Here is a 22,597-nt window from a genome sequence, read left to right on the forward strand (position 1 = left end):
TATGGGAGATCAGTGGAGAAATAACTCCAGACAGAATGAACAGATGGAGCCAAAGCAAAAACAACACCCGCTTGTGATTGTGACTGGTGATGGAAGTAAAGTCTGAAGCTATAAAGAGCAGTATTGCATAGGAACCTGGAATGTTAGGTCCATGAATCAAGGCAAATTGGAAGTGGATCAACAAGAGATGGCAAGAGTGAACATGGACATTTTAGGAATTAGCGAACTGAAATGGACTGGAATGGGTGAATTTAACTCAGATGGCTGTTAGTTACATCTACTACTGTGAGCAAGAATCCCTTAGAAGAAATGGAGTTGCCATCATAGTCAACAAGAGTCTGAAGTGTGTACTTGGATACAGTCTCAAAAACAACAGAATGATCTCCGTTTGCTTCCAAGGCAAATCATTCAATATCACAGTAATCCAAGCCTATGCCCCAGCCAGTAACACTGAAGAAGCTGAAGTTGAATGGTTCTGTGAAGACCTACAAGACCTTCTAGAATTAACACCCAAAAAATAATGCAAAAGTAGGAAGTCTAGAGGTACCTGGAGTAACAGGTAAATTTGGCCTTGGAGTACAAAACAAAGCAGGTCAAAGGCTAACAGTTTTGCCAAGAGAATGTACTGATTATAGCAGACACCCTCATTCAACAACAGAAGACTAGACATGGACAACACCAGATGGTCAATACTGAAATTAAATTGACTGTATTCTTTGCAGCTGAAGGTGGAGAAGCTCTGTACAGTCAGCAAAAACAAGGCTGGGAGCTGACTGTGGCTCAGATCATGAACTCGTTATTGCCAAATTCAGACTTAAATTGAAGAAAGTAGGGAAAACCACTAGACCATTCAGGTATGACCTAAATCAAACACCTTACGATTATACAGTGGAAGTGACAAACAGATTCAAGGGATTAGATCTGATAGACAGAGAGCCTGAAGAACTATGGACGGAGGTTCATGACATTGTACAAGAGGCAATGATCAAGACCATCCCCAAGAAAAAGAAATGCAAGAAGGCAAAATGGTTGTCTGAGGAGGCCTTACAAACAGCTGAGAAAAGAAGGAAAGCCAAAAGCAAAGGAAAAAAGGAAAGATATACCCATTTGAATGCAGAGTTCCAAAGAATAGTAGGGAGAGATGAGAGAGCTTTCCTCAGTGATCAGTGCAAAGAAATAGAGGAAAACAATAGAATGGGAAAGACTAGAGATCTCTTCAAGAAAATTGGAGATACCAAGGGAACATTTCATGCAAAGAGGAGCACAATAAAGGACAGAAATGGTATGGACCTAACAGAAGCAGAAGATATTAAGAAGAGGTTCAAGAATACACAGAAGAACTACACAAAAAAGATCATGACCCAGGTAATCATGATGGTGTGATCACTCACCTAGAGGCAGACATCCTGGAATGCAAAGTCAAGTGGGCCTTAGGAAGCATCACTGTGAACAAAGCTAGTGGAGGTGATTGAATTCCAGATGAACCATTTCAAATCCTAAAAGATGATGCTGTGAAAGTGCTGCACTCAGTATGCCAGCAAATCTGGAAATCTCAGCAGTGGCCACAGGACTGGAAAAGGTCAGTTTTCAAAATCCCAAAGAAAGGCAGTGCTAAAGAACATTCAAACTACTGCACAACTGCACTTGTCTCACATGCTGCCAAAGTAATGCTCCAAATTCTCCAAGCCAGGCTTCAATAGTATGTGAACCGTGAACTTCTAGATGTTCAAGCTAGATTTAGAAAAGGCAGAGGAACCAGAGATCAAATTGCCAACATCCGCTGGATCGTGGAAAAAGCAAGAGAGTTCCAGAAAAATATCTATTTCTGCTTTATTGACTATGCCAAAGCCTTTGACTGTGTGAATCACAATAGACTGTGGAAAATCCTGAAAGAGATGGGAATACCAGACCACCTGACCTGCCTCTTGAAAAACCTATATGCAGGTCAGGAAGCAACAGTTAGAACTGGACATGGAACAACAGACTGGTTACAAACAGGAAAAGGAGTATGTCAAGGCTATATATTGTCACTCTGCCTATTTAACTTATATGCAGAGTACACGACGCGAAATGCCGGGCTGGATGAAGCACAAGCTGGAATCAAGATCGCTGGGAGAAATATCAATAACGTCAGATAGACCGATGACACCACCCTCATGGCAGAAAGTGAAGAGGAACTAAAGAGCCTCTTGATGAAAGTGAAAGAGGAGAGTGAAAAAGTTGGCTTAAAGTTCAACATTCAGAAAACGAAGATCATGGCATCTGGTCCCATCACTTCATGGGAAATAGATGGGGAAACAACAGAAACAGTGAGAGACTATTTTCCTGGGCTCCAAAATCACTGCAGATGTTGACTGCAGACATGAAATTAAAAGACGCTTACTCCTTGGAAGGAAAACTATGACCAACCTAGACAGCATATATAAAAAGCAGAGACATTACTCTACCAACAAGGGTCCGTCTAAGCTATGGTTTTTCCAGCAGTCATGTATGGATTTAAGAGTTGGGCCAGAAAGAAAGCTGAGTGCCGAAGAATTGATGCTTTTGAACTGTGCTGTTGGAGAAGGCTCTTGAGAGGCTCTTGGACAGCAAGGAGATTCAACCAGTCCATCCTAAAGGAGATCAGGTCTGAGTATTCATTGGAAGGACTGATGCTGAAGCTGAAACTCCATTACTTTGGCCACCTGATGCGAAGAACCGACTCATTGGAAAAGACTCTGATGCTGGGAAAGATGAAGCTAGGAGGAGGAGGGGTTGACAGAGGATAGGATAGTTGGATGGCATCACCGACTCGATGGACATGAGTTTGAGTAAACTCTGGGAGTTGGTGATGGACAGGGAAGCCTGGCATCCTGCAGTCCGTGGGGTCACAGAGAGTTGGACACGACTGAGTGACTGAACTGAACTGACTTTAGTTAGGATCTGAAAAGTAAGGGAACCTGTGAGGGTAATGGTACCTCTAGAGCTAGACTCTTAAGATTCATGAGTTCTGTTTATTTTTACTCATTAATTTCTATATCTCCATAGTGGGATACTGTTAACAAAAACACAGTTAGACACCTGTTAAAGGCAGCAAGATTTCACAGTTTCACAGAGAAACTCCAGCATAAATTAAGCTCAACTCTGCCGAAAGAAAATTTGGGTCCCTTTTAAAATGCTGGGGTGTACTAAAGGAAAAGTATTGAAGATGTTAGGTGGAGAGGTTGGTCAGTGTGATCAAGCCGTCTGTGTCCGCTTGCTAATTGGTGCTTCTCAAATTGAGGTTCCCGTCCTTCCACAGAGACTGGTAGGCAAGGGGCCTGTCCTTCTCGGTGATTACATTTCAAAGGGATGACTTTCAGGTCCTTGAGAGAGACTTTTCTGGGTTGTAAAAGATTTGTATTTCAAGGGTCAGAGAAAGGATTGACAGCTGCAATTTTTCTAAGGTTAAGTACTCCAAGAAAAGTGAGGTCAAAGGTGTTGGCTAGAACAAGCAGTTAATTATTTGGCAGCATTAAGCTTTCTCAGGGAGACCTTTTGAAGATACTGGCTCATCCTAGGGACACAGCCTCAAGCTGACAGAAGGTGTGCTAGTTTGGTCTTGTCTCTTAGAGTGTGTGAGGGAGGTTGAATGGAGTTGCTTGTGCTGAGAATCTACAGTTTTCAGTGCTTGGATAAAGGGGTTTCTGTTTGTTTTTAATCAAAGTATAGTTGATTTGGAATATTTGTGTTACTTATGCTGTTCAGCAAAGTGATTCAGTTAAAACTAATAACAATAATAATAATCTCTCTTCTCTTTCTCTCTCCATATATATGTATGTGTGTATGTTAGTCGCTCAGTCATGTCTGACTCTTTGCAACCCCGTGGACTATAGCCCACCAGGCTTCTCTGTCCATGGAATTCTCCAGGCAAGAGTACTAGAATGGATTGCCATTCCCTTCTCCAGAGTATATATTCAATATCCTATGCCGGGGCTTTCCAGATGGCACTAGTGGTAAAGAATCCACCTGCCAATGCAGCAGATGCAAGATATATGGGTTTAACTGCTGGGTCAGGGGGATCCCCTGGAGTAGGAAGTGGCAACTCACTCCAGTATTCTTGCCTGGGAAGTTCCATGGGCAGGGGAGCCTGGTGGGCTACAGTCCGTTGGACAGCAAAGAGTTGGACACGATTGAGTAACTGAGCACACACAATATCCTGTGCTAAACCGTAAGGGAAAATAACATTGACAAGAATAATGTATGTATGTATGATTTTTTAAAATATTCTTTTCCCTTATGGTTTAGCATAGGATATTGAATACAGTTCTCTGTGCTGTACCTGAGTAGGACCTTGTTGTTCACCCATTCTGTGTATAAAAGCTTGCATCTAACTCCAGCCTCTCACTCCACTCCGTCCCTCAGCCCTTCCCCCTCGGTAACCACCAGCCTCTTCTCTCTCTGTCCCTGATTCTGTCTGTCTCATAGACAGGTTCCTTTGTGTCGTATTTTACATACCATGTGTAAGTGGGTGTCATTTGGTGTTTGTCATCCTCCTTTCTGACTTCACTTAGGATGATAGTCTCTAGTTGTGCTCATGATGCTGCAGGTGGTGTTCTTTCATTCCTTTTAATGGCTGCGTAGCATTCCACTGTTTATATATGCTTCATCTTCTTCATCCATTCATCTGTTGATGGATGTTGAGGTGGTTTCCATGTCTCGCCTGTTGTGTATAGTGCTGCCCTGAACACAGGGATGCGTTTATCTTTTGAATTGTGGTTTTGTCCAATATATGCCCAGGAAGTAGGATTGCTGGATCATATGGTAAATCTGTTTTTAGTTTTCCAAGGAATTTCCATACTGTTTTCTATAGTGTATGCACTACTTCACCAGCTTACAGTCTCACCAACAGTGTAGGAGGGTTCTTTTTTTTCTCTACACCCTCTCCAGCATCTGTTATTTGTAGACTTTTAAATATGGCCGTTCCGACTGGTATGAGGTGGTACCTCATTGTTTTTTGTTTTTTTTTTACAGGATCTTAGTTCCCTATCAGGGATCAAATTTGTGCCCACTGCAGTGGAAACCTGGAGTCCTAACCACTGGACCACCAAGGAATTCCCCCTCCCTATAGTTTTGATTTGCATTTTTCTAATAAATTAGCAGTGTTGAGCATCTTTTCCTGTGCCTGTTGGCCATCTGTATGATTCTTTGGAGAAAGGTGTGTTTAGGTCTTCTGCCCATTTTGGGATTGGGTCGTTTGTTGAGTTGTATGCTCTGTTTGTAAATTTTGAAAATTCAGCCCTTTTTGGTCACATCATTTGTTAATATTTCCTCCCATTCTGTAGGTTGTCTTTTTGTTTTATTTATGGTTTCCTTGCTGTGTAAAAGTTTGTAAGTTTGATTAGGTCCCTTTTCTTTGTTTTTGTTATTATTTCTGTTGCCTTGGGAGACTGACCTGAAAAAACATAAGTACGATTTATGTCCGAGAATGTTTTGTCTGTGTTCTCTTCTAGGAGTTTTATGATGTCGTATTATTTTTGTATATAGTGAGAGGGTGTGTTGTAGCTGTCCAACTTTCCCAGCACTGCTTGCTGAAGAGACTGTCTTCTCCCATTGTATGAATATACAATATTCATACAATGTTGTTTCCTGTGTTGAAGACTGACTGTAGGTGTGTGAGTTTAATTTTGGGCTCTCTTTTCTGAGCCATTGATCTATATGTCTGTTTTTATGCCAGTACCAGGCTGTTTTGATTACTGTAGCTTTGTAGTATTGTTGAAGTCTGGGAGGATTATACCTCATGTTTTGTTCTTTTTCTTCAGGATTGCTTTGGCAGTTCTGGGCCTTTTATGGTTCCATATGAATTTTAGGATTATTTGTTCTAGTTTGGTGAAAAATATCAGTGGTAATTTGAGAGGGATTGCATTAAATCTGTTTTTGGGTATTATTGTGTTTTAACAATATTAACTCTCCCAATCCAAGAGCATGGCCTATCTTTCCATTTCTTTCAATTATCTAATGTTTCCTTTCTTAATGTTTTATAGTTTCAGCCTATAAGTCTTTCATCTCCTTGGTCAGGTTTATTCCTAAGTATTTTATTTTGGGAGAATGCAGTTTTAAAAGGTGTTTTTTTACACTCCGTTTCTGATAATTTGGATGAATTTTTATATACAATATTTTATGACCTAGGCATTCAGGGGATAGTGAGACGAATTTAATCCAACTTTGGGAAAGGATAAAGAACCTTAAATGAAAGTGAATAAGGCATTGTTATTGAGGACCTGTTGCATACACAGAAAAGAGTCACAAAGGTGATTTTCAGGACTTGAGGAGCAGCCTTGTATTTTATTTTGTGTTTAAGCCCAGGATGAATGCTTAGAACCAGCATAGTCTAGGGGAAGGTGAGAGATCTGAAAATTTCTGGGAAAGCTTCTTGGAAGAGGTAGAACCTGAGCTGAGTCTTGAAAGATGATGGGTGGACTTTTCTTGGTTTAGTATTTTATTGTGGTATTTCCATGACTCCCCATCTGCTTTCCACAGAAATAAAATATTTTAAGTAAAAAATTTAATCATGAAAAAAAATTTTTTTTAAGATGCTGCCCAAAGTTGGTATTTCTCATTTTTTAAAAAATTTTAAATTTTTTCTTGGCCACACCACACATCATGTGGGATATTAGTTACCCAACCAGGGATCGAACCTGTGTCCTCTGCAGTGGAAGCGCAGAGTCTTAACCACTGGACTACCAGGAAAGCCCCTCTCTCACTTTTTGACCCTTGATTTCTTAATTGTTTTTAACCAGCTCTCTTCAGAATGACATGTGTTAAAGAACAATGAAGTTTTTACACAATCAGTTCCACCACCCCAAATATCTTCCAACCCTGTTCCCCATACATACCATCAAGGAAATTATATATCTTTCAAGACCCAGCTGAAATAGCACTCTGTCTTTGCTCCCACAATAGATTGGTTTCTATATTTTTGCTTGTATTATAACTCTTGCTCTGTTCATTTTATACTCCTAGTGCAATCTCCTGCACACAGAAAATAGCTAATGTGTGATTAATAGATGTGGTTATATACAATAAGCTCTAAAATGTGTTTTCTAGTATAAAGAACTCAGCTATCTTACATGCACAGGTATTATATTATGTTAATTGAATTTTTATTTGTTCTTAGATGTCATTAAGAGGATCTGCGCCAGTGACAATTGTACCTCTTCCTGGAGAGCAAGTACAGGTTCAGGGGGTCATCCAGACAGCTCAGTCTTCTGTAATTCACCCACCACACGTGCAAACGGTACAGAAATGAAAAGACTTAGTGGCTGAGAGAGGGGACTTGTGAACCTGGAGTCTTTGGACAACTGAAGTTGCTGTAGTTTCAATATTACAGACCAAGATAACGATGTCTTAGAGATTGGACTATAGAAAAATGAAGTGAATGGAAAAGTTTTAGAACTTCTAGTTTCATGTATAGACTACCCAGTGAAAACAGAAGGCAATTTTGGGGAGAAGTTATTGTTCAGAATTTAAGGAAATGAAATATTTTCTGAAGGGAAAGACCTTTTTATCCTAGTGGTATCCGTGAGTGTCTTAGCAAAGTAAGAAAGTACCTACTTTATGCTTTATGGTGATTATATAAAAGAGAGTTCCCTCATTGTAAAATTCTTACTTATACCTGTTTACACCTGGCAACAATAGGAAGGAAAGAGCCATTCTGGGTTCTTTGCTTTTTACTCTTTCTCCCCATTTTATCTTCTGGCTCCTGTGGGTCTCAGAATGCCTTTGGTCATCTCTCATTTTTAGAAGCAGCTATCTTGGAAGAAAATCTGTAACCCATTTTCCCTCTTGAGTATATACAGTGGCTGTATAACTCATCTTTCCTCTTGAGTATTTACAGTGTCTGTGTAGCTCATTTTCCTCTTGAGCATATACAGTGTCTGTATAACTCATTTTTCCTCGAGTATATACAGTGTCTGTGTAGCTCTTTTTCCGTCTTGAGTATATACAGCATCTGGCAGGACTGTCAGCTCTGGAGCTGCGTCTTTATGTATTTTTTCCTTTGTGAAAGTTGATTGCTGCATGGTTTTTCTGAGTTTTTAATGTGAAGATTTTACTCTTACTTGCTGGTGCTGTCATTAGAGGTTCTTCCTCTTAGTTATAAGTAATGTCTTAGTTCTAGGAATTATTTTCTTGAGTTCACTGGGAGGCTTTGGAGTAAATCTGCAGACAAAAGGTAAAACAGCTAAGATTTAGATTAGAAATGATATATCTGTGATGCTGGAGGAAACAGAAGCGACTGATCTTCTTTAATTATTACTGTATTGTTTGTTACTGTGATTATTTATTAACTATTACTGATTATGACCCATTCTTTTTTATCAAAAGATAAAGATTTAAGATATAAAAAAGTATAAGTATACTTGAACTCATTTTTGAAGGTGATTATACAGTGTAAAACAAGCTTCTTTGGAAATTTAAGATCTAAGTCTAAATAGTTTAGGGGAAGGCTTTCTGTATTCAGTAGGTAATGTAGAGAATTTATTTATTATGTCCTTTCTAGAAGCCTGTTTTATTTTTTTAAAAGAAGTCAGGTATCACAATGTAACTTCAGAAAAATATTGAGAAATTTAATACATTTTAAAAAATCTTATTTCCTCAGTTGTAAGACATAACTTAAAACTTGCATATGGTTATTGTGCTGACTAGTTTTAATAGGTTTTACTTTTTTCTCTATTTGAAAGTTTTCTCCTCAACATTTCCAGCATTGGCTTCTCTTGCCTTTCAGATCTCAAGTTAAATATCTCATCAAGGAGGCTTTCACAAACAGTCAATAGGTTTATTATTAATAGTAGTTAAATTTTAATGTGTACTTGTGCTATGCCATGCACTGAATGCTTTACATGTATTAACTAATTCAATTATGAAATGAGATAAAGCTAATTGTTACAGATTTTTAAGTTTACTTATGTTTGTAACTGCCCTTGCCAGTGACCTCCATTTTGCCAGATCTAATGGTTGTCCTGGGTCCTTATATTACTTCACCTGCTAGCAGAATTTGACATGGTTGATCATTCTTTTCTCCTTAATACTCTGTCTTTGCTAGTTTTTCAAGGACACCGCGCTCATTTGGTATTCCTCCTGCCTCACTGGTGGCTTAGTCTTGGCCTCATTTGCTGGTTGCTCCCCTTCTTTCCAACCTCTTACTGCTAAGAATGTCCCTGGGTTTTGTCCTATCTCTCCTTCCTGAGCTCACTCAGTCTTGTGGCTTTAAGGACTGTCCTAGAGAGCTGACTTCCAATATGTATGTCTAGCCCAGAGCTCTTCCCTGACACACAGGTTTGTATATTCAGCAGACTCCTCAATGTCATTATCTGTTAACTAGATATTAGTTGGATATCTAGTAGCATTTCAAAGCATGTCCAAAATTCAAATCAGATAGCATTAATGATAAAAAATCTGAGTAGTGTGCAACAGTCTCAAGACTGGTATTTACAACTCCAGTGCAGTAGTATTGCTTTATTTGGGGGATAGACTTCTTAGTTCTGAACCTGCTGTGTTGTATGTTCCTTTAGTTTAGACTCCTGAAATAAACTTTTTCCTTTTCCCTTTTCTTTCTTTCTTTTAGACCTTAGATTTAATGACAAATGAATTTGGGTGGTAGAAGACAAATCATTTTTTTTGAAAGTAAAAATTAAATTTAATTCTTTTCCCACTAGGTTTGTTCATCTTAGTAAAACCAGTTCTGTTTTTCAGGTATCATCTTTATCAGAGAGTGAGGAGTCTCAGGACTCATCTGACAGCATAGGCTCCTCACAGAAAACCCACGGGATCCTAGCACGGCGCCCATCTTACAGGTTAGTGCTCATGTATCAAATCCTGTGTGTGTTATATTACTACATGAGTTTGAATGGTGTAATGCAAAGCAGATTACATCCATAAGGAACATGTGTTTGTATCAGAAGGCACGTGTTAAGAGAGATAGGCTTGAGCCAGGTTATGAAGGGCCCCTGTTGCTGTGCTAAGGAGGAATTTAGACTTACCTTCTGGCAAAGTATTAGATATCTGTGTTTACTTTTAGTTAACTTTAATAGTAATTTGAAAGAACTGTAGATTTTAAGAATTGAACTACTTTGCAGCTCAAGTTCCAAACTGGCTGCTACATGGTGCACATGGGGTCAAATCTGAATAGCACTGCAGTCTTTGAAAACTGAAACTGATGTTGGAACTACAACGCACAGAAGGCCAATCAGAACTTGTGGTTTAGACACAACCAGGTTGATAGCCTGCTAAAAGAAGAATATCAGAAATTCTCTGCAGGATTTAAAAGAGTCAGGTATCATAATATTGAAAATGTCCATTACTTGCCATACAAAGAACCTGGAAGAATCTTAACTTGTAAGGAAAGGCTATCAGCAAATGCCGTCATCTCCTAGAGGAACAAGATACTGGAATTATATGATAAGGACTTTAAAGGAGCTATTTCAGCAATGTTCTGACTAACAAGTAAGGGTAGATTCTCTTGAAATGAATGGAAAGATAGAAACTCTCAGCAAAAAAATAGATATGAAAAGAACAAAACAGAAATTCTATAGCTGAGAAATACAGTTAACTGAAGAAAAACCTCACTGGATGGATTCAGTAGGAGAACAGAGATAAGTTACTCAACTTAAAGAGTTCAGTGGAGAGTATCTAGTCTGAAGAATAGAGATCAGAAAAATTAATTCCCAGGGGCTAGAGAGACAGTTCCCAAAGGTTTAACGTTGTGTCATGTGAGTCAGAGAACAGAAAAAAAGTATGTTGCAGAAAACATACTTTTGGAAATAATGACTGAAATGTTCCCAAGTTCAGTGAAACCTACAGATTTGAAAAACTTGGCAAATCTTAAACAGGATAAAACACAAAAGAAACCCCTGCCCAGACATACCATAATTAAATAGCTATGAAATAAACACATATTGTGAGCAACCACTTATATGACACACCACTTATAAGGGAATGCTGTGAAAGACTCTAGATTTCTCACCAAAACTGCAGGCTAGAAGAAATGAATAGCATTTTTAAAGTGCTGAAAGAAAAGAACTGTTAATCCAGAATTCTGTGTCTTGTAAAAATAACCCTGGGAAATGGAGTTGAACTAAGTATTCTCACATAAAAGAAAACTAAGAGAAATCATTAACAGCAGAGTTGCTCTAAAATAACTACTAAGTTATTAAGACCAAAAGAAACTTGGAATAGCAAGATCTGGGCAAATATAATAGATTCTTCTTCTGTGAATAGTTTGATAGTTGAAATATATTTGACAGTTGAAAAAAATGACTCTGATGGGGCTTTCAGTGTATGCAGAGGTAAAATATAAGACAACTTACAAAATACATGGGATAAGGTAGGGATTTAATGTGATAGTAAGGTTTCTAAGATTCACTTCAAGTGGTAAAACATTGACTAAGTAGACTTGTCATCTGTATTGTAACACCAGAGCAACTACTAAAGAAACTATACAAAGAGATTTAGTCAAATACACAATAGGTAAATTAAAATGGAGTTTTAAGAAATCTTAAAAGAATGCAGAAGAATTTTTTTAAAAAGCAAATAATAAAATGTTAGTTCCACCAGTATCAATAATTATATTAAGAGAGCATGGGAATTCGCTGGTGGGCCAGTGGTTAAGAGAGCATGGGACTTCGCTGGTGGGCCAGTGGTTAAGACTCTGCACTTTCCAACCTAAATATCCATCAGCAGAGGAATGGATAAAAGAAGATGTGGTCCACATACACAATGGAATATTACTCAGCCATAAAAGGAACAAAGTAGTGCCATTTGCAGAGACATAGATAGACCTAGAGACTGTCATACAGAGTGAGGTAAGTCGGAAAGAGAAAAACAGATACTGTATAATATTGTTTATATTTGGAATCTAGGAAAATGGTACAGGTGAACTTATTTGCAAAGCAGAAATAGTGACACAGATGTAGAGAAAAAATTAACAGATACCAAGGTGGGTGGGTGGGATGAATTGGGAGACTGGGATTGACATATACACACTATTATGTATAAAACAGATACACTAATGAGAACCTGCTGTAGAGCACAGGGGACTCAGCTTAATGCTCTGCGGTGACCTAAATGGGAAGGGCATCTAAAAAGAGGGGGGATATATGTGTATGTATAACTGGTTCACTTTGCTGTACAGTGGAAGCTAATACAACACTGTAAAGCAACTACACTCTATAATAAAAATCAGTGTTAGAAAGACTGCGCTTCCACTGCAGCAGGCATGGGTCCCATCCCTGAGCAGGGAGGTTCCACATGCCCTGAGGTGTGGCCAAAAAAAAGAGCAGGTGACTGAAACTCACTAGTTAAAAGAGATGGTAAAACTGTATACCCGTGTTCCTGTGAATACAAACACAAAAATCCTCAACAAAATATTAGTAAGTCAAATAGGTTAACAGATAGAAGGTATTATACACCATAATTGAGTAGGATTTATCCCAGGACTGGAAAATTTGTTTAACATCTGAAAGTCAATTAATGTAATAAATCATATTTGTAGGATAAAACCGGAAAACTTATAGTCATCTCAGCAGACACAAAAAGCATTTGATGAAATCAGGGTTAAAGGGCTTCCCCGATGACTTAGCACTAAGGAATCTGCCTGCCAATTCAGGAGATGCAAGAGACACAGGTTCGATCCTCGGGTCGGGAAGATTTCCTGGGGGAGGGAATGACAACCCACTCTAGTGTTCTTGCCTGGAGAATCCCAGGGAGAGAAGAGCCTGGCAGGCTGCAGTCCAAAGAGTCACACACAACTGAATGACCAAGCACACACACAGTGCCCTTTAATGATAAAAATTCTCATCAGACAAATAGATGGGAACTTCCTCAGCTTGATGATGAGTATCTACAAAAGCCCGTAGCTGACATAGTTAATGGAGAAAGATTGAAATTTTCTCCTAAGAGCAGGCACAAGACAAGGCTGTGAATGTCTCACTACTTCTACTCTCAGGCAGTTAAGAAAATTAAATAAAAAGCTTACTGGAAAGGAAGAAATAAAAGTTTGCAGATGACAGTGATTTCATATATAGAAAATCCCAAAGGATCCACTAAAGTAGAAATAATAAACAAGTTCAGCAGGGTTTCAGGATACAAAATGAACTGTATTTCTCTACACTAGCAATAAACAATCCAGAAATGAAATTAAGAAAACAGTCCTACTCATAACAACATAAACTATATAAAGTACTTGAAATTAAATTTATAAATCCAAGTTATATATCAGGTCAGCCAAAAAGTTTGTTTGGGTTTTCTCATATGGAAAAGCCTAAATGAACTTTTTGACCAGTCAAGTAAATTTAACAGATGTATAAAATATTAATACTTGCATATTGAAAACTACAAAACTTCATTGAGAGGAATTTTTAAAAATCTTAGCTGAGAAGACATTACATGTTCATCAACTGGAAGACTGAATATTGTTAAGACAAATAACCCAGGTAAAAAATGAAGAAAAGACTAGAATATTCAAAGAAGAAACACAAATGGCCAATCAGCATGTAAAAAATTGTTCAGCATGATTTGTCATTAGGTAAATGCAAATCAAAATAATGAGATACCACTTCAGACCTACTAGGATGCTTTAAAAAAATCCCAAACAAAACATAACAAATGTTGGTAAGGGGGACAGTGGCTGTGGAAACAATCTGGCAGTTCTTCAAAATACTGAACATATTTATGTTATAAACCACTACTACTATTGCTATACATATAACCAAGAGAAATAACATAATGAAAATAGAAGTAAAGTGGGTGTATTAGTATCATACAAAATGGACTTGAGAGCAAAAAAAATTTATCAGAGATAAAGAGAAAATCAGTTCACCAAGAAGATATAACAACCCTAAATATGTATGCACTTAACAACACAGCTTCAGAATACATGTATCAAAAACTTACAGAACTGAAAAGCAAAATAAATCCACAGTTACAGTTGAAAATTTGTGTACATCTATCTTAGTATCCAACAGAAGTTACAGTAGAAAATAAGCAAGATCATAGAACTGAACAATACCATCAACCAGTTGGATCTAGTTGGCATTGTTAGAACACTTCACCTACATGCACAAAGAATATCCACCAAGAAAGACCACGTCCTGGATCATAACAAACCTTAACAAATTTAGAAAACCTGAAATTACACAAAGTTCTTTACTCATACTTGAATTAGACTAGAAGCCAATAAAGGAAAGGTAACAGAAAATCTCCATACAGAAATTAACACACAGAGAAATAACCAAACAGAAAATCTTAAGGGAAATTAGAAAACATTGAACTTAATGAAAGATTAAAAGTACAAAATACCAAACTCTGTAGGAAATAACAAATCAGTAGGAAATAGAGGGAAATTTACCTTATTAAACACTATATAGGAAGGAAGGTCTCAAATCAACAGTCTCAGCTTCCACTTTAAGAAACTAGGGGAGAAACAAGCTTAAAACAAGCAGGAGAAAAAAAATAATAGAGATTAAGAGCAGAAATCAGGGAATTCGCTGGCAGTCTGTTGCTTAGGGCTCCATGCTTCCACTGCTGGAGGGTTAATTCCTGGTTGGGGAACTAACATCCTGCAAGACAAGTGGTGCAAGTGGGAGTGCCGGAGAGCAGAAATCTGTGAACTTAAAGAGAAAACGAATAGAGATAACTGAAAGGTGGTTCTTTGCCGGGGTAGGGGGGTGTGGAATCAGTAAAACTGATAATCTTGTAGCAAGATGGCTGGATGGTGTGGTTGGAGAAGTCACAGGGACAAACCTTGTCAACCATGTCATTTATTCTGATAGGGAACTGTTGCACACGAGTGATTTGATCTAACTGACATTTTAAAAAGATGACTGGTTGTTGTGTGGAGAGCAGACTGTAGCAAGGAGGACCTGCTAGAGGCTGTTGTTCCGTCAGGAGGAGCTGGTGGTATGAACTTGGGGAATCACAGTGGCGGTGATGAGGATGGCTAAGATTCTGAATATATTTTCAAGATAGAAACAATGAGATTTGTTTATGAATTGGATAAAGGTTGTGAGAAAGAGGACAACTCCAAAATTTTTGAAAAGTAGAGTTGATATTTACTGACATGAGTAAGACTGCCAGGGGTAGAAGGATATCTGATACTAGATTTGGAGCTATTAAGTTTGAGGTGCCTGTTGAATAGAAGCATTCAATACACAATTGGATATGTGAGTTTCGAGTTCAGGAGAAAAGTTGAGAAAATACCATTTTGAGGGGTCATCAGTGTACCCAAGGTATTCAAGCCTTTGGGACAGATGAGCTCATTGAAAAGAATGTAGATGGAGAAGTCCGAAAGATGGCTCTTTAAGATTCTCCAGGGTTGAATAAGGAGGATGAGGAAGAATGTAAGACAATGGCAAATGGTATCTCAAAATATAGTAAAATAAAGTAATATATGTGGGAATGATAAATAACAATTTAGATAATGGCACTCATTGAGAGGGAAAAAGGGAAAGGAATTGGTGGTGACATTTTGGTGTATATATAACCTAATTCCTGTTAAAATGAGATATCTGAAGCAAACATGGCACAATGGCAAGCAGTTGATTCCTGGTATATGGTGCATAGGTGTTTTGCTTTCTGTCCTTCTTTTTTGCTGAGCTGGGTCTTGCGCAGCTTCTCTCACGTTGAGGTAAGCTGCTCTTGAGCTACTCTCTAGTTGTGGTGTGCAGGCTTCTCGTGGTGGTGGCTTCTCTCGTTGCTGAGCACGGGCTCTAGGGCGCATGTGCTCCGGAGTTGTAGTTCTCTGGCTCTAGAGCACAGGCTTAGCAGTTGTGGCACACAGACTTCATGGCTGCACAGCGTGTGGGATCTTCAGGGAACCAGGGATTGAACCAGTGGCTCCTGCATTGGGCGGCAGATTCTTTACCACTGAGCCACCAGGGAAGCCCTTCTGTACTTTCTGTGCTCAGAATATTTCGTAACTTACAATTGAAAAAGAAACGGGCACAGCATTCCACCATTTCATGCAAGGCTGGCTGCTTAGGACCTTGCAGGCAGTTTGTTAAATGTATTCTCAAGCTCTGTCCTGACCAGCTCACTCACATCATTAAAGGTGCCATTTGGGAGGCTAGATTCAGTAAGCCTCTCCAGATGATTCTGGTACATAGCAGGTTTGGGAAGCACAGTGGCGGTTCTACAGATGGGTAACACAGAGTTCGTAGGACCGCCACGTCCTTTGTTCTCCACTGTGGAACTTCTGTTAGTATACTCTATACTTGTAGTTCTTGGTGGGAAGACTGTCCAGGTTAAGGGGACCAAGCTGGGAAAGGATCTTCAACATGGGATAAGAGAACATCTGAAGGCTCTGAAATTATCTGGCCACCGACGAAGAAAACCTGAAGCAGTTGTCAGATATTGCAAAGCTAGGGCATGGATATAGGATTAGGGTATAAAGTTTAACTTTCTCTAGTTTCAGTGGGTGGAATTAGCTTTGAATCTAAACAAGGATGAGCTCTAACCATCCAATAATTGAATATTTTGCTTTTTGAAATTGTGGATGCCTTATTCCTGTAAATAGAAGCTGTTAGTAATGTTAGAGAATTCCTGAATGGGCTGGAAGTTTAGCATAGGTAACATGAAAGATCTCTTTTAATGCTAAGGGTTATTTTCTTTTTTTTCTTTGTGATTCTTTTTTGTTATTGTTTTTGCACAAGTAGTTAAGATTTTCTAATTTTTCTCCAACAAACGTGGAATTCTTGAGTAAAAATTTCTTTTTTCTTTCAATGCTCCTTCCATCCCCAGCTGTGTTTTGGAAGACCTTTCTTTTCAGCAAGGCATCTTTTTCCATCCCCTTATTTTTGCCTTATTTTTGTGGAGTCAAGTATACTTCTTGCTAAAATAATGAATTTTATTTATCACAGATACTCTGTGTTTTTATAGTAGTTTTTTTTATACTTTCCATCAAAGTTAGGAAAATGGACTCCATCCCCCTAATTTATACACACATTCTTTTACATATGGTTTATCACCAGATATTGACTATAGTGCCCTATGTTATACAGTAGAATATTGTTTATCCATTCTATATGTTACCAGTTTGCATTCACTAACCCCAGACTCTCAGTTCATCCCCTTCCACCTTGGCAACCACCAGTCTTAGAGTAGTATTTTTAATCTCCTTGTTTCTTTCTGAGAACTATGGATTTCTCTTCCATTATAGAGTTGAAGGTTGAAAAAATAAATTTAATCTATTGATTGATTGCTGCACCATGCAGCATGTAGGGTAGGATCTTAGTTCCCAGACCAGGAATCAAACCCGTGCCCTCTGCAGTGGAAGTGTGGATTCTTGACCATTGGACTGCCAGGAAAGTCCCCAATTTGATCTTTTTAAATAAAGGTAACTGACACTGTTTAGAAAATGAACAGCACCTTGTACTCACAATGGAGCCACCTCTCCTATAAAGAGACCTTTTCTACCTCTACAAGGGCCTTGTTGTTGAAAATGCACTCTGTATGGGTATTTGCTCATTGTTTTTTTTCAGGTCATCATAAACTAAAATGTAACCAGCCTGCTAAACAGAGTCTTGTTGCTTAGTCACTAAGTCATGTCTGATTCTTTGCAGCCCCATGAACTGCAGCACACCAGGCTTCCTTGTCTTTCACTATCTCTAGCTTGAGGTAAAAAAATAGTATGTGCTAAACAAATGATTCTTTGATGCCACAGTTTAGGTGTCTGCTGCTGCTGCTGCTAAGTCGCTTCAGTCGTGTCCAACTCTAGGTGTCTACTAGATCACTGTATTTTTAACCTGAAATTGAAAGAGGTTTAGTAATGTCTTTTTGTAAAGTTGTCCTTGGTACCAACATTAATAATAGAGTTCTGTTTTCCACAGAAAGATTTTGAAAGACCTATCTTCCGAAGATACACGGGGCAGAAAAGGAGACGGAGAAAACCCTGGAGTTTCTGCTGTCACTTCTATGTCTGTTCCAACTCCCATCTATCAGACTAGCACCGGCCAGTACAGTACGTACAGGAGTAACTTCCCACCTGGCAGACACAGATCAGAACCTTCCTGTGAAGAAGCTGGCATAGACTGTCATACTTTGATAGTGATGAGTATTAAAGGATAATAAGTAGCATTTTGAGCCAGAAATAATGCAGAGTTCTTTTTTAGCATTATCTCATTTATTCCCTACAACAATTTTGTAAGGTGGGCAGTTACCAATTTATGAGGGAACTGAGGTTAGAGAGTTAGACAATTTATATCCCTAAAGTCACACAGCTTGCTAGTGATACATAGCTTACATACTTATTTTGGGGGTAAGTCTGTGAGTTTTGACAGATGCATGGAGTTGCCTAAGCACTACCACAATCAAGATACTCCATCACCCCCAAGAAATTGATTTGTGCTGTCCCATTTGTAAATAACCTCTCCCTTCTCTCATAAGCCCTGTTCTTTAAGTCTAATTGGCTCTTGCCACAAAACAGCTGTCCTATCTGACCACCTCTCACCATCTCCACCACCTGGGTTTATACTGTCATCCGAACTACTTGCAGTATCCGATTAGTTATCTTGCTTCCCATCCTTGATCTGATAGTTTTCTATATTGCAACCAAAGCAGTTTATTTAAAATGTCTATTAGATTACACCACTTTAGCTCAAAACCTTCCAGTGGCTTTCTGACACATTTAGAATAAGTCCTACAAGGCATTACATTCAGGATCTGGCTTTGCCTACTCTGATCTCATCTCCTGTCACTTGATGCCATTTGGCCACACAAACTTTCTTGCTGTTTCTTAAACACATGAAGCTCATTTCTGCCTCAGGATCTTTGGACGTGTCATCCCTACCACCTGCACGTTCTTGACCCAGATCCTCACATGGCTTACATCCTCACTCTTGCTCTGCTTAAGTGTCACCTCCTCAGAGAGACCACTGTGGCTAAAATATATTGCTCCACCCTTTAGTTTTTTTTCTTAGGTACTTTTCCAATATAATAGTTTTTTTTCTTAGGTACTTTTCCAATATAATTACATACAAATGCTTTAAAGTAATTTGTTTAATTATAGAATATATGTAGATTAGCTTATTTGATTTATGATCTATGATCTCCTTGAGGGAGAGAACTTTGTCTTATTCACAACTATAACCTTGGGATATTGGGCCTGGCATATAGTAGGCTTTCAGTAAAATGTGTTATGAACATATAATTTTAAGAATATATATAGAATATTTTTGAGAACACAAACTGGGCAAAGTGGTTGCAAGGAAGGAAACTTAGGAGCACAGCTCAGAAGCAGTTGGGAGGTTCACTTTTCATTTTAAACAAAACTGAATTTTTTAAAATCATACATGTATTATTATTTCCAAAAATATTTAAGACAGCATATTAGCAAGTTAAAAGTTATGATACATTGTTTATTATTATGAAAACTATATAGAAACTTAGGCCAGTATTTCGCATGTTACAGTCGAAGTACAGGACAGTACATGCTGTGTTAAGGGCAGTTCGATGCAGCAGAACTTCCTTGCTGATGCAGATGTTCTCTATCTGCATTGTTCAGTACAGTAGCTCCTAAGCTGTGTGTGACTACTGAGTACCTGGTGAGACTGAGAAACTGCATTTTTTATTTTAATTAATTTAAATAGCCATATGTGGCCCATGGCCACTATACTGAATAGTACAGATTGAGAGTAAATTCAACCAGGTAAATACACATGTCAATCAAGTACAGGAAGATATGTTGCAAAAAGGAAAACAATTCTGTGTTAATGTATACATTTGCATATACCTCAGAAGATGTGTATCTATCGGTAATGTGTGTGAATAGATAAATGCATTGGGTCTTAGTTGTGGTACACGGACTCCCTAGTTGTGGCCCGTGGGCTCAGTAGTTGCAGCACACAGGCCTGGTTGTTCTGCAACATGTAGGATCCTAGGTCCCCAACAAGGGATGAACGAATACAGGGTACCTCTGTCCCCTGCATTGCAAGGCAATTTTTAACCACTGGACCATCAGGGAAGTCCCTATATTTTGATACTGTGTATCAGTTGAGCATAGGGAGATACCAGGAAGGATATGCACCAAAATAATGGTTATCTCAAGAGGGTGGTGGGAAATGGCAAGTGGAATAAAGAGGGATAATGGGCCTTTTACTTGAAATATTTTTTTTATTTATTGGCCGCACTGGGTCTCACTGCTGCGTGCAGTCTTTCTCTAGCGTGGAAAGCAGGGGCTACCCTCTGGCTGTAGTGTAGAGTCTTCTCATTTGTGGCAGCTTCTCTTCCTGTGGAGCATGGGCTCTGGCACAGGCTGGCGCAGTTGCCCTGTAGCTTGTGGGATCTTCCCAGACCAGGGATCAAACCAGTGTCCCCTGCCTTGCAAGGCAGATTCTTAACCACTGGACCACCAGGGAAGGCCGGACTTTTCCTTTTTATATATATTTATGTATGTATGTGTGTCTGTTACAGGGAAAGAGATTGAAAGTAATTGCTACTGTAAATTTAAAACAAATCTACATCTAAAAAACTTTAATGTCTTTTCTTCTGAAGTCATTTTATAAATTATATGGGAATATTTGTGGTGTGGCAATAGGGAAAGGCTAAAGATAACTAGAAACAGTGTCACTGGAGAGTGGAGCTGAGAAAGCCTGTGAAGATTTATTTTTTCATTATGTAACCTTTTTTATCCTTTCTGAATTTTTTTCCATAGGCACACTTACCTATTCAAAAAATTTTAAGATAAAATCTCTCTAATGCTTTTAAATAAAAACTACAGACTATGTTACTCTTTCCTTCTACTTATTTTTGCTTTAAAAGTTACTTGTCAGTGATATCCCTTTATCATGCCCCAGAACTGCTGTGACAACATTAACAGTTAGCATGTAGTGCTCCATAGAGCCCCAAATGACCGATCAGTTATTGTATACTTTAAAACTAAATTTAAGATTAGTGCAAATGTTTATTTGAAATACAAAATTTTATCAAGAAATGCCAAATTTTACTTCTTTTACATGTAGCTCACCCAAAGTAACCAATAGTCATCAAGTGAAATTGCATTTAAACCTCCTTTGTAATAAGTGTGTTGTATAGCCTTACATTAGCTATGTTTTCTCTTTGGTTAAAGTTGCCATTGCCCCAAATGGAGCCTTACAGCTGGCCAGTCCAGGCACAGATGGAGTACAGGGCCTTCAGACATTAACCATGACAAATTCAGGCAGTACTCAACAAGGTACAACAATTCTCCAGTATGCACAGACTTCTGATGGACAACAAATACTTGTGCCCAGCAACCAGGTTGTTGTACAAAGTAAGTATGCTTAAGTATCTATGGAAAGCATTCCAGAGTACCTTCAAAGACACTTATGAATTTTAACTTATTCTTTGGACCACACAGCTGCGTCAGGAGATATGCAGACATATCAGATCCGTACCACACCTTCAGCTACTTCACTACCACAAACCGTGGTGATGACATCTCCCGTGACCCTTACATCTCAGACATCTAAGACAGATGACCCCCAACTGAAAAGAGAAATAAGGTTGATGAAAAACAGGTAAGTAGTAAAATTATACTATCAGAATGGGTGATACGTTTTTATAAATCTCAGAAAGATTTTAACTGAGATTATATGTTAGAAATGAGAAGAGTTTATATCAGTTTTATTTTAATTGTTTATCTTGTATGTTTCTAGCAGATCAGTGAGTCCCTTTGCACAGTCTCTTATTAATATATGACCTAGAGTTCTTCCATTTCTGTTGTGTTCTTCAAATAGCACTCTTCAAAGCAAAACTTTTTAAACAGTATTGTTCTTGTTGGGTTGACAAAGTTAAGTGAAAATAATAATTTTCTGCTTGCTGTTTGTTGACTAGAGTAAGAATAGGGAAGAATTACTAGGTTTCTGGCATAATACCTAGTATACTTATGGATACAGAATTGTTCTTAAAAATGAATTTTGATCATGAAAATGTAGTAGTCATTTAACCTCTAGAAACATTACCTTTCATTTAATATGTATTTTAAACAATGCTGTTTGCATCTCATGTACATCTGGTAATAAAACTAATTCTTTGAGGAAAAGAATCTTAATGGATAGCTTTTTGCAGTGTGTTCAAGGGAGAAGAAAAAAGCTACCAATAAACTATATTAGAAACAAAAAAGGGCAAATAGCTACAGATTACAACAAAGTTTTAAAATTATAGAAAGTTCTATTTTCAGGTCCTCTCAAGTAAGTTAGAAAATCAGAGTAAAAGGATACTTTTCTAGAGGAATAAAAATTACCATAAAGGGCCAGATGGATACACTTAGTTACTTCAAGATAAAATGTTTTACTAAAAATAAGAGGGAGCAATTATCACTGTAAATAAACTTGGAAACAAGGCAGAGACCATCTGTTGTTTTGGAGGTTCCAACAAATACAGTAAGACAAGTAAATGAAATAAGTCATGTAAATATTAGAAAAGAATCCTATTTCTTTGCTGATGATATGATTGTGTACCTAGGAAACCCAGAAGACTTGTTAAAAATTACTGGAGTGAGACTTCTCTTTCTGACAGTGTAACTTCAGCTGCATAATATTTTTAAAAGCTTGATGAAATATAAAAACCATTTTCTTTACATGATTGGATGAGCATGCAGAAAGAGATC

General features: G+C 38.2%; 1 protein-coding gene across 9 annotated transcripts in view; it reads left to right on the plus strand.

The window, feature by feature from the left end:
• ATF1 (activating transcription factor 1) overlaps window positions 1-22,597 on the plus strand; it is a 62,851-nt gene that overhangs the window by 34,807 nt on the left and 5,447 nt on the right. For 5 of the 9 annotated variants that reach the window (XM_040234109.1, XM_040234106.1, XM_040234101.1 and 2 more), the window contains exons 3-6: window positions 9,712-9,812; window positions 17,841-17,971; window positions 21,077-21,259; window positions 21,347-21,506. In XM_040234109.1, the coding sequence (XP_040090043.1) occupies window positions 9,712-9,812; window positions 17,841-17,971; window positions 21,077-21,259; window positions 21,347-21,506 (575 nt within the window). Of the gene's footprint in view, window positions 1-7,135; window positions 7,256-9,711; window positions 9,813-17,840; window positions 17,972-21,076; window positions 21,260-21,346; window positions 21,507-22,597 lie in introns of all 9 variants that reach the window. The other 4 variants (XR_005719804.1, XM_040234103.1, XM_040234102.1 and 1 more) reach the window with 1 other exon arrangement.

This window comes from Oryx dammah, unplaced genomic scaffold (genome assembly GCF_014754425.2).
Source record: "Oryx dammah isolate SB20612 unplaced genomic scaffold, SCBI_Odam_1.1 HiC_scaffold_29, whole genome shotgun sequence".
In the NCBI taxonomy this organism is placed as follows: domain Eukaryota; kingdom Metazoa; phylum Chordata; class Mammalia; order Artiodactyla; family Bovidae; genus Oryx; species Oryx dammah.